Below are 14,758 nucleotides of genomic sequence, written 5' to 3' on the forward strand. Positions count from 1 at the left end.
AAAGCGTAGAGTATGAGGGGAAAGCTATCGCCGCAGTTGCGGCAATCATTTCTACATCAAATAGTACATATAAATGTGTGTGATTATGAAAATCCCAACGAAATTATTCAACTGAAGTTCAGTGCTAAGAGCATTACAAGTACGGTTCACCCATTGAACTGTGTCAAAAAAATAATATCACAGTATTTCGATTTGCTTTGGAATTACTGTGACTCATTTTACTAAGAAAATTATTTGACGAGAAAGCATTTTGTTGATTTACAATAAGTGAATTTAATAGTATCAAGTTTACTGAGAATTAATCTTTAGAACTTCTAGTATGAAATTTTCCAGAAGGTTTTCAGAAGAGTATTTTGCACAGTGAACAACACAGCCGAAACGTCGAAGTTCCAGTTACAGAAAAATTTTTGCAAACACTTATTGATTAATTTTTAAAGTTAGTGGTTTTAGCCACAGACATCAATGGTTAACGTGAATTGGAAAACTGCTGGCATCCATCAAACACTAAACAGAATACATTATGCAATGCAATCAATTATTTACACAAAACATGAAAAGTTTGGGCTCAACATAAAGTAAATCCAGTTTTTGAAACGAGCTGTACACTATAGCAACGTTCTTCAGTTATTTGAACCGAATTGTTAATAACAGGCACGTAGAGAAAAAATGATCTATAGATAACATGAAAAGTCAATGGTTAAGTGAATAAATTTTGCTTGAATTTGAAATTTTTTAAAACAATCATTATCACTGTAAACTTAAGTTGAGTTGCAATTATTCTAGAACACTTAATCTGTAATCAACTGAATCTAAGCCAAAATTTAAGGAGTATGGTATAATTTTACATCCAACTCCATGTCTAACTTATATTCATAAAAACAGAAGTGTAATTACAAGATATCTGTTTCTTGTCAAATAAATTACAAGTAAAAGTAAATGTATGTTTGTTTAATTCAGTATAATTGCAGATCGGATTCCGTATTTCCGCTAAACTTCAAATGTATTTATTATATTCCGGACAATGTAATAAAAGAATATTTTTTAACCCTAAAACACATTCGTGACTTTTTCTATACAACGAGGTCTCTTTTTACGAGGAGATACGTATCGCTGTAAAAACCGCGCAAAAAAACCTCATAACCTCAGAAAAGCTAAAGAGATTTTTTTTAAATTCCGAATGTCTTAGAAATGATGAAACGTTCAGATCTTATTTTTTTTAAATAATCTAAAAGTGTCAGTATCAGCACAGATAACAGATATACAGGCTCACATATGAACTGTGTGTAAAATTTGCTCAATCAGAGTGGCGAACACTTGCAGATGACACCACGATCGACACGAGACGCCATCACGATTTGGGTGCCGTTTTCTCATGAGCCACAATTCCGGGTGCAACATTCACTTCATGCTAGATTTTTGTTTTGCTGTTGGTTAAAATGGCAAGCTTATTTTTGGCACTTTTTGGTTTATTCCGATCGAACTCTCGTGTGATTAAATTTGTCTCTAACACTTAGGGAAATCGTGTAATAAGTGTTAAAAATGTTATAGTTCGAATATTTGTATAACAGGTAGGAGGATTTTGTTATCGTTCCGGAACGTTTTGAAAGATCGCGGCGAATAGTCGAGTAGGTGGCAGTAGTGTTTCCAACGTATAGCAAATTTGAAATTTACACAGGATTTTGAAAATTTCTGTTATCTGTGGTATCAGAGAGTTTACGAAAAAAATTCGGGATACCAGATCTCAACGTTTCATGCATTTCTAAGACAAAACAAGAAAACCGGATAACTTTAAAATTTCGCGTAAAAAAAATACGTTGCTTCGGAAATCCGCATAACAAAAACAACGTATCTTTGGAAATCCGCGTAAAAAAACTCAATGTACGTAAGCGCTCTTTGAGGTAAATTTCTACCCCAGAATTTAAATCTGGCTAAAATTACAATGAATTTCAATGAATTTACAAATGAAAAGTACACCTTTATTCCAAAATCTATCAGAAAAAGAAGGCTCTAAAATAATATTTGAGATTGGTAAATTTTTCTATGTGGTTGGTAAACGACTGGGCAATGCGCAATTTAGGCCCCAATGTGGTTCTTAGCCTCTTGTCCAGTAACTCCTATCTCTACCTCCCCGCGGTGCCGGCTGGGGTACGAGCAACCATAGGAAAGATCGGGTAACCAACCCCGGTGGGACCTTGGTCAGGGAAGGGGGGGGGGCTTGCCTTCTCTTTACAGAGAGCGAACCTATCCGAGCGTCTGTTCCCCATGCTGGGGCGGCTCGAAACAGCGTCTGTTCTCCATGTTAGGAGCGGCTGATCACCGTCCTTGTGTCAGTGTGGGACTCTAAACAGTGCTGACACGATGGCCCTCCGGCGAGACAGGAGGTTGGTGCAGGCCTAACAAGCCGCCCGGAAAACATATGTTACGAACGATCAAGAAGGAAATACGACTCGGACTAATCGTCAAAGACCTACGCAACGAACAAAGGACTACGATTGGAAGCTTGGCACATGGAACTGCAAATCGCTTGGCTTCCCAGGATACGACCAAATGCTGCATGATGAGCTCCAAATCCGAGGCTTCGATGTCGTAGCACTGCAAAAACTTTGTTGGACGGGACAGAAGGTGTGGAAAAGTGGGCATCGAGCGACTACCTTCTACCAGAGCTGTGGCACAACCAACGTTCTAGGAACGGGATTCGTAGTGTTGGGCAAGATGCGCCAGCGCGTGATTGGGTGGCAGCCAATCAGTGCTAGAATGTGCGTATTGAAGATCAAGGGCCGTTTCTTCAATTACAGCATCATCAACGTACACTGCCCACATGAGACGAGACCCGATGACGAGAAGGAAGCATTATAGGCGCAGCTGGAACGAACCTACGAAAGCTGTCCACGGCGGGATGTAAAACTCGTCATCGGCGACATGAATGCTCAGATAGGCCGGGAGGCAATGTTCAGGCCCGTGATCGGCAATGTTCAGGCCCGTGAGAGCCTGCACGCGGTAACAAACGACAACGGTCAACGATGCGTAAACTTTGCAGCCTCCCGAGGAATGGTAGTTCGAAGCAGCTTCTTCCCCCGCAAAGATATCCAAAAAGCCACTTGGACATCACCTGATCAACATACGGAAAATCAAATTGACTACGTTCTCATCGACGGGCGATTCTTTTCCGACATTGATTCTGACCACTATGTTACCTTGTCGCGGTTTGTATGCGTTCAAAACTATCGACGGTGCACAGTCGCACAGGAACACCGGGACTCAATCTCGAGCAGCTACGTAGCATTCGTACTGCAGAGGAATACGCGCAACAACTGGAGCTAGTGCTACCAACGGAAGAGCAGCTTGGCGCGGCGACTCTTGAAGACGGCTGGAGGAACATAAGGTTCGCCATGAGTAGCACTGCTACAACCGTTCTAGGTACGAGGTTATCGAATCGAGGAAATGACTGGTTTGACGGCGAATGTCAGCAGTTGGTCGAAGAGAAGAGTGCAGCAAGGGCGAGGATGCTGCAACACCGCACTAGAGCGAACGAGGAACGATACAGACAGGCACGGAACAGACAGAACAAGGTTTTCCGGAGGAAAAAGCGCCACCAGGAAGACCAAGATCGCGAAGCGATGGAACAGCTGTACCGCGCAAATGATACACGGAAATTCTATGAGAAGTTGAACCGCTCACGTAGAGGCTTCACGCCGCAGGCCGAAATGTGCAGAGATACCAGTGGTAATCTTCTCACGAACGAACGTGAGGTGATCGACAGGTGGAAGCAGTACTATGACGAGCATCTGAATGGCGAAGCACAAAATACAGAAAACGACAGAGGAATCAATCTGGGTGCACGCACAGCCGACGACAGATTCCCAGCCCCTGATCTGTCGGAGATAAGTGAGGAGATCGGCAAACTGAATTATGACCAGTTACCAGGCGAGCTGCTCAAACATGGAGGAGAGGCACTGGCTAGAGCGCTGCACTGGATGATTTCTAGGATTTGGGAGGAGGAGATTCTACTGCATGAATGGATGGATGGAGTGATATGTCCTGTCTACAAAAAGGGCGATAAGCTAGACTGTTGCAATTACCGCGCAATCGCATTGCTGAACGCCGCCTACAAGGTACTCTCCCAAATCCTTTGCCGTCGTCTATCACCAACAGCAACGGAATTTGTAGGGCCGTACCAAGCGAGATTTACTGGAGCCCGCGCCACCACGGATCACATATTCGCGATAAGACAAGTACTCCAGAAGTGTCGTGAATACAACGTACCCACGCATCACCTTTTCATTGACTTCAAAGCGGTATACGACACAATCGATCGAGAACATCTATGGCAGATCATGCACGAATACGGTTTCCCGGATAAACTGACGCAGTTGGTCAAATCAACGATGGATAGAGTGATGTGCTCTAGGAGAGGGCTACGTCAAGGTGATGGACTTTCTTGTATATTGTTCAATATTGCCCTGAAAGGTGTGATTCAAAGAGTGAGGATCGACACGAGTGGCACGATCTTCCGAAAGTCCGTACAACTTTTTGGCTTCGCTGACGATATTGATATTGTGACACGTAACCTTGAGAAGATGACGGAAACCTACATCGGACTGAAAGCTGAAGCTAGGCGTATCGGACTGGCCATAAATGCGTCGAAAACAAAATACATGAGAGGAAGAGGCTCCAGAGAAGAAACACTACGCCTCCCATCACGAATATTGATAGACGGTGATAGGCGGTTGACGAGTCGTGTTTTTAGGCTCATTGGTGACCGCCGATAATGACACCAGCAGAGAAATTCAGAGACGTATTTTGGCAGGGAATCGTGCGTACTTTGGACTCAGAAAAACCCTCCGATCAAGAAAAGTACGCCACCGCACGAAATTGACCATCTACGAAACGCTCATTAGACCGGTTGTTCTCTATGGCCACGAGACCTGGACTATGTTGGCAGTGGACCAACGCCCACTCAGTGTTTCCGAAAGAAAGGTACTGAGTACCATCTATGGCGGAGTGCAGATGGAAGACGGAACGTGGAGACGGCGTATGAATCACGAATTGCAACAGCTGCTAGGAGAACCACCCATCGTACGGACAGCTAAAATCGGACGTCTACGATGGGCTGGGCATGTCATAAAAATGTCGGACGACAGCCCAGTGAAAATGGCTCTTGAATCTAATCCGACTGGTAAAAGAAGAAGAGGAGCGCAGCGAGCAAGGTGGATCGATCAAGTGGACGGTGATCTCAGAAGCATTCGTGCCTTGAGTGGCTGGCGACGAGCAGCCATGGACCGAGTTGTGTGGAGACGTATGCTTGATACAGCAAAGGACACCCCAGGCCTATAGCTGTTAGGTAAGGTAAGTAAATTTTTCTATGTAAAATAATTTCGTTTATAAAACAAGTCCATTAATATATACAAACTCCCTTTTTACCTCATCTCCAACATTATAACTGTAGCTAACAATATCCTTTACATTTTTATCGCTCACTATGTTTAGATATTTTGCTTACAAAAAAATTAAAGGGTTGTATGCAAGACACGACCGAGCACGATTACATTGTAAATGAAATAATTCTAAGGAACTCATTATAAATACAAAAATAAACATGGCGGTGGATGCACTAAAAGCCTGGGTAGGCGGTTCAATGCATGGGGCGCTGGTCTCACAAGCCAGTTGCCGTATGTTCAATGAAAAACGGCATTAGTGTCAGTAGGATCGTAGTGCTAGCCATGCAATGATTTTGTGCGCTATGAATCATCTGCAAAGTCTGTTGAAACAGAAAGGCCAAATTCCACAGAAGGAATGTAATGCCAAGACCTTGCTTTTGGATACATTAAAAGTGACAAATTACAAACTTACTATACTTGTAGCGTTTAGATTTTTTGCAAATGATCAAATTGACAATAAGATTCTTTCAGAACGATTGATTTTACTCTATTTTGATGCCTTCCACAAATTTTTATATTTGAAAATTTTTGAATAATATCCTTTAAATGAAAGTCAATTATGATGATTTCAAAGTTACTTAAAAGATCAATTTTGTATACGAAAAACCTCGAGATATAAAACTGAACAAATGAAACGATTTTATATTATAATAATTTTCAAAACAGAAACCGTACAAACTTATTCATTTTATAAACAGCGATTAGAGAAAATTTCATGTATTTTGATCAGAAAATGTGAATGTGAAAAATATGAATAACCGTTAATCAAAAAACTCAGTAATAGTGTAATTTTATTGACCCATCGTTAAAAAGCGTCGATAATCTTCGGAAAGTATCTGAAAGTTCTATGGCGACAATACAAGGAAGCAAACATGTGAAACAGCCTGCACAAAATGTTTTGCTACTTTCATTGATTTTTACTTTTGCCTATTAGGAACCAATGCATACGTATCCAAATTTGTTCGTATTATAACTTGATATTACTAATACATGATCGAAACATTATTTAGGTCCGCCGATAGTTTTTGCCTGTAGTTACCGAAGAGTCAAAATAAACAGCTAACTTGTGTTCAATACCAGTGAATACAGTATCAACACACCACACACACACATATAAAAGCGATTGTCCAGTGAGCGAATGAATGTAACTTTCAACTTTGTCATCCACTCACCCTTCATCGCTGAAAAATAGACCTGCGAGCCAACCAAAATTGTCAACATCGGCGTGACGCCATTTGCAGAAAATATCGGCGGCGGAGGCGGCGCGATTCGGTGTAATAAATTATAAACATATTATTAATTTCAATATTGTTTCACTGTACTGGTACTGTGTCCTGTACCTAACCTAACCTAACCATACCCAATTTTACACATTTCGGAAGATTGTTCGATGTTTAATCGTCGTTTACACAAATAAGTAGTAGTAATCACTTTGAAATCGATTTTCTTCTACTCCGAGTTAATTGCTTATTGCTGATACCTACTTGTGCTATTGAATAAACGTAAAAAAATATTGCAAATCACTACTGCCGATATGAAAACCCTCCTTTTCTTGGTTCCATTTTTCATTTGCAAGTGTCGCTAATTCAGTTTTGCGATAATGTTCCAATAGCTTCTAAATAAAGACAAAAAAATTGACTTTGAATAAAATGGTGTTGGCTTCGGTTGACGTCAGTAGTGCTGATTTTCAGTATAAGTAGGCGGAAAATGCTTTAGTGATTAATTTTAAATGAATTTTCATGAAAACTGTAAAAAAAAATCCAAATTAATAAATCATTTTTTCAGCTGATGTAGTATAATCGGCGACATGATTAAAACGTGAAAACCGATGCGCTGATCATCTTTTTCTTAAATTGGCGGCGTGTCGAAATTATTGACGACGGCGGCGTGGCGCGGCGTCGCACAGGTCTAGCTGCAAACCCTGTCAGCTTGAAGCGAAATCAACCATCAGTTCAGCAACGCCATCGCACGGCATCACATTCAACATATCGTGTCCATTGTATGGGTGCGCAGTGTTGCTACACGCTTAAAAATAGTTACTCAAAAATGAGTAAGATCCCACTCATCTACAGAAAAAGTGGAACAACTCTAATTTAGAGTAACTCCTTTGTTACTCAAATTTGAGGTGTGCTACTGGAAACGATGTTTGGGTAAAATCTACTCATTTACTGAGTAACGTTTTATTTGTACATGTGCCAAAAATTACGTAATTAGCAATCAAATTTCGAGTGAAATTCTATTTCAAATATATCAGATTTGCATAAAAATTGCTTCTTTTCTGAGTATATTGTATTAAAATATTAGGTAATTGTCACTCAATACTTAAAATAACTCTACTTTGTTTATTTATTTGTTTCGTTTACAATTGATTTCCAACTTCGAGACATCATATCAAATGGCGGTCGCTTGGAGTAGTATGTCAAACGCACCTTAACACACATGTCAGTAATGCTTAGGCATCCATCAGACACTTATTCCTCATAAGTGACACATCTGAGCGTATTCGTCTCCTGCACTCCTGGACACAATATCTACGTCGATGGCACAACCAAAAGCACAGTTTATCATTTCGATTTTTGAAGACACAAAACCGTTTGTGTTGAGCGAGTCACCCTTGAAATACGTGATCTCACTATCAAAAAATAGCACATGTTGCTACAAATGATTATTACGACTTTTAGACGGATCTCTCGAGTAGTAACATAAAAACGAGCTCTTACGTTAAACTCAAATTTAGAGTAAGAGTTACTCATTATCATTGATGGTTACTACTCAATATTTGACGTTTCCATGTATCATTTGAAAATGAGTAACTAGTACTCAAAATCTGAGTACCTTTTTCTGAGCGTGTACTTCTGTGTACGAGATTCGATGTGGATTCGCCATGCCCGCAAAAAAGGACCAACCTGGACCAACTGTCGATGCTGTTTAATATCTAACTCAAGTCAGGAACTTTTCCGGATATTTGGAAAACATCATATATTTTTCCTGTTTTCAATAACGGAAATAAAGCTGATGTATCTAATTATCGTGGGATAGCCGCACTTTGCGCTGTGTCTAAGTTACTTGAAAATATAGCTCTGGACTTCATGAAGCATAACTGCAATAACTACATCTAGAAAACACAACACGGTTTTATGCCAAAACGATCAACTACAACGAACTTATTGTCGTATACATCTTTTATAAATCAATCCCTACAAGCGCGCCTTCAGGCTGACGCTATCTTTTCGGATTTCTCCGCAGCCTTCGACAAGATAAACCACCAAATTGCAGTTGCTAAACTCGAAAAACTTGGATTCAGTGGATCTTTACTCAACGGGCTTCAATCATATCTTATTGGTCGGAAAAAGTTGGTGGAAATCGGTGAATGCACTACAACACCTTTGCCGTAGGTTCTGGAGTCCCTCAAGGCAGTCACTTGGGACCATTTTTATTCTTGCTCTATCTCAATGATCTCAACTTTCTATTGAAATGCCACAAACTTTCTTTCGCAGATGATTTTAAGATCGCCCGACGAGACAATATTTTTACAGTCACAGCTTGAATTATTCGTGAACTGGTGTAACATCGATCGCTTGAAGCTTATTGACCTTGATCGGTTACTCGTTCGTCGGAATATCTCCATAGCAACTTTCGTTGCTGATTTGCTTCAATTACGTATCGATTGTCCCGAACTCCTGCAGTTGATTAATCTCGACATTCATCGGCGCAATCTACGTTCCCACCCCTTTTTGAGATTACCTATTGCAAGAAAAAAATTATGGTTGTTATGAGCCGTTCTCCAGTATGTGCCGAACATTCAATAACTGTTCCAATGTCTTCGACTTTCATTTATCTCGAAACATGATTAAACGATTGTTTCATAGTCACATGTCAGATTAGGATTTTTGCTGGAACCGTTAATATTTTATTTTCGTTCAACCCCCATTCCGTCTTTCTATCATCTTCATTTGCAACTAACAAGATTCGCTCGCCTAAGTTGACCTGGTCGTCCTCTTTTTTTTGTCTTCTACCGTCCATTTTTTATCACTACACTACAGATCTACATGTTGATTCTAACCTCGTGGTTTTTTTTCTATCTTTCACCATCTAATAAACCCCTTAACGCTCTGTCTTTCACCATAACTAATTAACCCCTTAACGCTCAAGGGAAATATGTTTCCCTTCTAAAAAAATCGTTATAGATTCTTCAATCACTATGTTCGATGTTTTTTACTGAATGTTAAAGAAAACTTATTTCCAAGGCGACAAATGTGTTTCTGAACGAATAAGTAAAAAGAACTATCAATCTTTATTGCACTAAAAAAGTTTGTGCGAAATGACGTATAGAAAATAGAACACATAATAAATGTGTAACATGCAACGTCCACAAGTACATGAAATTGTTTCGTAGAATGCCATAACTAACTATTTATTTTATCAGGTGTACAACTTTGCTTCCGCCCTTTTTCCGATGGGTGGCTGTACCGGCTGAGGCTGGTCAAAATACATAGATGATAATGATTTTAAAGTGAGTGTGTACAGTGCCTAACGAATTGTCATCGCCGTTTCAGTGACAGTTGTTCTTGTTTTCGTATTATTCACGCTCGAAAATGTCTGTTTATGTACCCAATTCTCGCCATTTGCGGGAAGTTTTACTTTTCTTTTACAATTCGAAAAAAATGCAGCTGAAGCGCATCGAATGCTTTCAGAAACTTACGGTGATGCTGCTCTGAGTAAAATAACGTGTCGGGAGTGGTTTCACCGTTTTAAAAATGGTGATTTCGATGTCGAAGACAAACATGGTGGTGGAAGAGAAAAATTTGGTATTTGGTGGGATCAGCTCGGTGTGATTTACTACAAGTTCTTAAAACCGGGTGAAAGCATCACAGGAGATCGCTACCGAACGCAACTGATGCGCCTTAGTCGCGCGCTAAAAGCGAAAAAGCGGCCACAATATCAAGAGCGACATGAAAAAGTCATCCTCCAACACGACAATGCTCGGCCTCACGTCGCAAAAGTGGTCAAAAAGTACCTGGAAACGCTGAAATGTGAAGTCTTGCCCCACCCGCCGTATTCCCCAGATATTACCCCATCTGACTTCCACCTATTCCGTTCGATGGCACACGGCCTGGAAGATCAACATATTCAATCCTTCGAAGAGTTGGAAAAATTGATTGCTTCATGGATAGCGTCAAAAGAGGACTCCTTTTTTCGAGCCGGGATCCGAAAATTGCCGGAAAGATGGGAGAAAGTTGTCGCTAGCGACGGACATTACTTTAATTTTGGAACAAAACGACGAAAGCAAAGTTGTACACCTGATACTATTCTGATAATTAAAGCAATTAAATCAATAAATTAAATTACGATATAATAAACACAACTCTTCTTTTATTTATTTCTAAGAATTATAGGGAAAAATATTTCCCATGAAATTATAGGAAACTTATGCACCCTGCTATGTTTTTCTGGTGATATTCTCTTAATTTACACCCCCAATAGCTAATATATTGTCTTGTACTGACATATTTCGTCCTGCACATCTTATGGTCGTGAAGGGGTTAAATCTACATGCTGATTCTAACCCCGTCGTTCGTCTACGCTCGTTTAGCAGTTTAGTTTAGCGCTCGTCTCCTCTTTCTCTTACTTTTAAAGCAAAAGCACTATTACTGACCTGTTATGCTTGGTGTCATCAACTAGTTATAGTGTTATAAATTTAGTTTTAACTATTAATTTAAATTGTAGTGTTAAGGCTAAATGTATCTGTTGGATCATTGTAATCTGTTTTATGCCTGCTGGAGAGAGAGATTGCCAAATTTCATCTCCACCGGGCTTTTCCCTGCTCCCAAATAAATACATGAAAGGATGTTGCCAACAATTTGATCAGGTAATGTGAGTGCTGGATATCTTGTTAGTATGATGTCTTTGGGGTAAACTAAAGCAGAAATGTATTGGGGCATATACTCATAGATTCCCTTTTGTGCTTCTGTGCGAATCGATTGGTAGTTAAATTCAAAATTATGATAGGAAAAGGTTACGCGGTTTGTTTTACATTGTTTTAAATTGACTCCCTGCCTCGAATAGTAATAAGAAAAAGGCATTTTAAATGCCACAAAAAGGTTTGGGTGTATTCTTAACCTAATCTTGTACGCAAATCAGAATTTTTTTTTAATGCCTAACCCCCTCTCTGAATGTTCGAAAAAACCATCCGTACTTACAGTGATCCTTAATATGACCATTTCGTTGAACCACAACCAAGAAACTACCATAATCATATTATTAAAGTTTTGCTTGAATCAATTATTTGCTCATAGATAGTACCACATGAAGCTGCTCATAGCAGCAGTTACTATACTAGACACAAACCGTTGAACACAACACCATTTCGGAATAGAACCTGATTAACATAAATCCATCCCCTCCCACGGCGAGATATTTGATTCTCGTCGGAAAATACGAAGAAGAAAAATCCGCACATAATTACTTCACTGTTCGGTCCAATCTGCGATACATCAAAAGTCGATTTCCTAAACAGACCAAAAATCGCGTTCGGACCCATGAGCCGCATTAGTGCTGATTTAATTATCCCGACTTGATTGCTAATGGGCTGCTGCCTTTCACTTCATCATTCCAATCTGAAGCTACTAATTATGCCGCCACAGCCACCCTTACCCACCGCGCGACTCATCCCGCGGGAGAACTTCACACCCACCGTGAAAAATGATCGCCAAATCAAATGCGGGAAAAAGGTGGACTGGCGTTTCACAGACAGATTCTTCATCATTAGGACGTTCGAATGATTGGTCTAGGAGGACAAAAACGCGGGACAATGCATGGGGAAGCACCCACGATTTCCATCCCCGTTGTCCCCCTTTGTGTTTTCGGAACGGGGAAGCTGGCCGTAGTTAAAGGTCCTTCATGAAATGAAAAAATAAAAAAGGAGCTTAACGATGCTTCATCATTTTAACTTATTTACCTATAAACTTGTAATTCTTTAAAAATTCATAATGTTTCCTGGAATAAACCTGTTAGTCACAGATGGAAAAAAAAATCTAAAAAGGAAGGTTTCCCGAATAGTTCTAAGATTGGTTTTACGGACCCATTTCTTCTACTATCAGTACTCAACTAGTGACAGGCAACAAATAGAAACTACAGGAAATTTGGCAAACCGTGCAGTTAGGATAGTACCTATTTATGTGAACAACAACGAAACGGTTATGTACAAACACACGCACACACACACACAATCGCAGGTAACCAGCGCTACAACAGTGAATTTTAGTCCAACCGAAAGGCTTTGAAATTCGCACAATCTAAACATCGACCGAAACGCGAAGCAGAAGCTTCTGATAATCATCAGCAAGTTCACATAAATGTATATATTTACCTTTGTAGTGAAAGTTCATTAGAACCGAAAGTGCTTTATCTTCGCAATAGATTGTGGAAAAAAGAAATGAAAAATAAACACACACAAGAAAAGATTAGCATATCACTCATTAAAATTCGTGGAAAATATTCATTTCACTGGAGCCACGAACGAAGCGAAACCGAAATTCTAGGAAAAACACTTAGCAAGCGCATCCCCAGTCCCGGTGGCAATCAACTGATAAGCCGAAACCATTGAACGAGACCGTCAGTGAAAATATTCCCCTCATTGTGCGTCTTCTAGAATTTCTAGCTGTTGATGGCTCGCAAGTTTGAAGAAAAAAAAAAGGTAACACACTAACCAAAGCAGCAAATCCCGGCGCTAATGGAAATTGAGAGTTCCATCAGAAGCTCGCCAACGATGATAACCAACGAGGATGCACAATAGTCACCGTCGCCCGTTTCACACCGCTCGCGGTCTCACGTGTGTGAGAGCATTCATTTTTTGTTTTTTGTTAGAGCAAAAATCTAACCCATAAGCAGAAATCTGTGCGGCAGCACAAAGGGACCACTCACTGGTGCTGTGATTCAAGCCGAGACACGGAAACGTGGCCGGGAATTTTCCGCGGGTGGAAATTTTAGACGCATTGATAAATAGTAGGATCGAAGCATATGTTCAAATGTAAAAAAAACCGCTAGAAACATTTACCATTCCTCAAAACCAATTTAAAAAATTAAAAAACTTTTTATATATTCTTCAGTTTGTTTGACCGTAGAGTCATCATAACTAAGTTCAGTTTCGCAATGACTGACCGGAAAAACGTGTTGAAAAATCAAATAAATAAAAATTCACAGAAAGGATGTTCTTTTTTTTTTGGCAAAAAAGATACGCCCAAGGACAAGACTCGAACCTAAGGAGTTATGCAATCCGTGCATGTGTTTTTAACATTTCCGCCACTCTGAGCTATGGTAGACACAGTTGTACAGCAGTATGAAGTCGGTATAGCGTGCATCGAACATGAATCCTATCTCTGGGCGTAGCTTTTTTCAAAAAGCTACGAGGAACATCTCCTAAGGGTTGTTTGAACTAATGATGTGGAACAAGGCAACCAAAATTTTGAATAGTTTAGGCTGGATTTTAAAAGCGCAATATTTAAAACCATTCGTTATTTTACTCGCGACACCTGAGACTCTGCAATTCTCTACGTTCATCTCTTCGATCACTTCAACTCTTAAAAAATCTTTAATCCACATTTTGTATACAACATGTATTTGATGTGAATTATAAAAAAATACATATAATATTTTTATTCGACACACTAGATGACACCCTTAAGTAGCCGTGTAAATATTCGATAAATATCGAGAATACAAACCAAGCACAGATCAAATTTAGAACAAAACAAATTTACTGTTGGTTCGATCCAAGAAGCATTTTTTAATCGTTCAAATGTGCATTATAAATCATCTTAACACTAATTACAGTTACTTGATTTGGCTGCATGAAAAAAAAAAACTACGAACTTTTGAGTTAACTCCCGCACTTCTCTGCAACCGATTTAGCTGCCTTAATCCAAGATTCATAAGAGCTCAATATCGCTCGATAGGTAACAAATTTCCGGCGGCTAGCTGGATTCGCCTCTTTCGGTACAACATGGACTGCATCCCCTTTATACTAGGGATGTCCGATACCGAGTCGATACTTTGAGGTATCGATACTTTCTTTCAAGAATCGGGTATTCCTGGTAGCGATATCACATCAGAGCGACACTGTTACTATCGATACTTACAGTATCGCAACAGATTAAAATCAATTCCGAACCTGGGAATCGAGCCCAGCTGGGCTGCGTGAAAGGCAACGACTAACCCATCACGCTATATCCGTCCCCAATGGAATATTTTCTTTTCTTCGGCTTCGATGAAGCACCCGGCTCGTGCATGGATTGGTATGACGTGGACTAGCGGTCGATGAA

The 14,758-nt window shown here is 40.0% G+C and overlaps 1 protein-coding gene across 18 annotated transcripts in view; it reads right to left on the reverse strand.

Annotated features, from left to right (window-relative positions):
• The window catches only part of LOC131435438 (transient receptor potential cation channel trpm), a 394,002-nt gene that overhangs the window by 58,017 nt on the left and 321,227 nt on the right, over positions 1 to 14,758 (reverse strand). For 16 of the 18 annotated variants that reach the window (XM_058603330.1, XM_058603328.1, XM_058603325.1 and 13 more), the window contains one exon: positions 12,808 to 12,846. The exons of the other annotated variants lie outside the window; for them this stretch is intronic. In XM_058603330.1, coding sequence (XP_058459313.1) covers positions 12,808 to 12,846 — 39 coding nt within the window. The remainder of the gene's footprint in view (positions 1 to 12,807; positions 12,847 to 14,758) is intronic. 18 annotated transcript variants of the gene reach the window in all.

This window comes from Malaya genurostris, chromosome 3, assembly GCF_030247185.1.
Source record: "Malaya genurostris strain Urasoe2022 chromosome 3, Malgen_1.1, whole genome shotgun sequence".
Classification (NCBI taxonomy): Eukaryota; Metazoa; Arthropoda; class Insecta; order Diptera; family Culicidae; genus Malaya; species Malaya genurostris.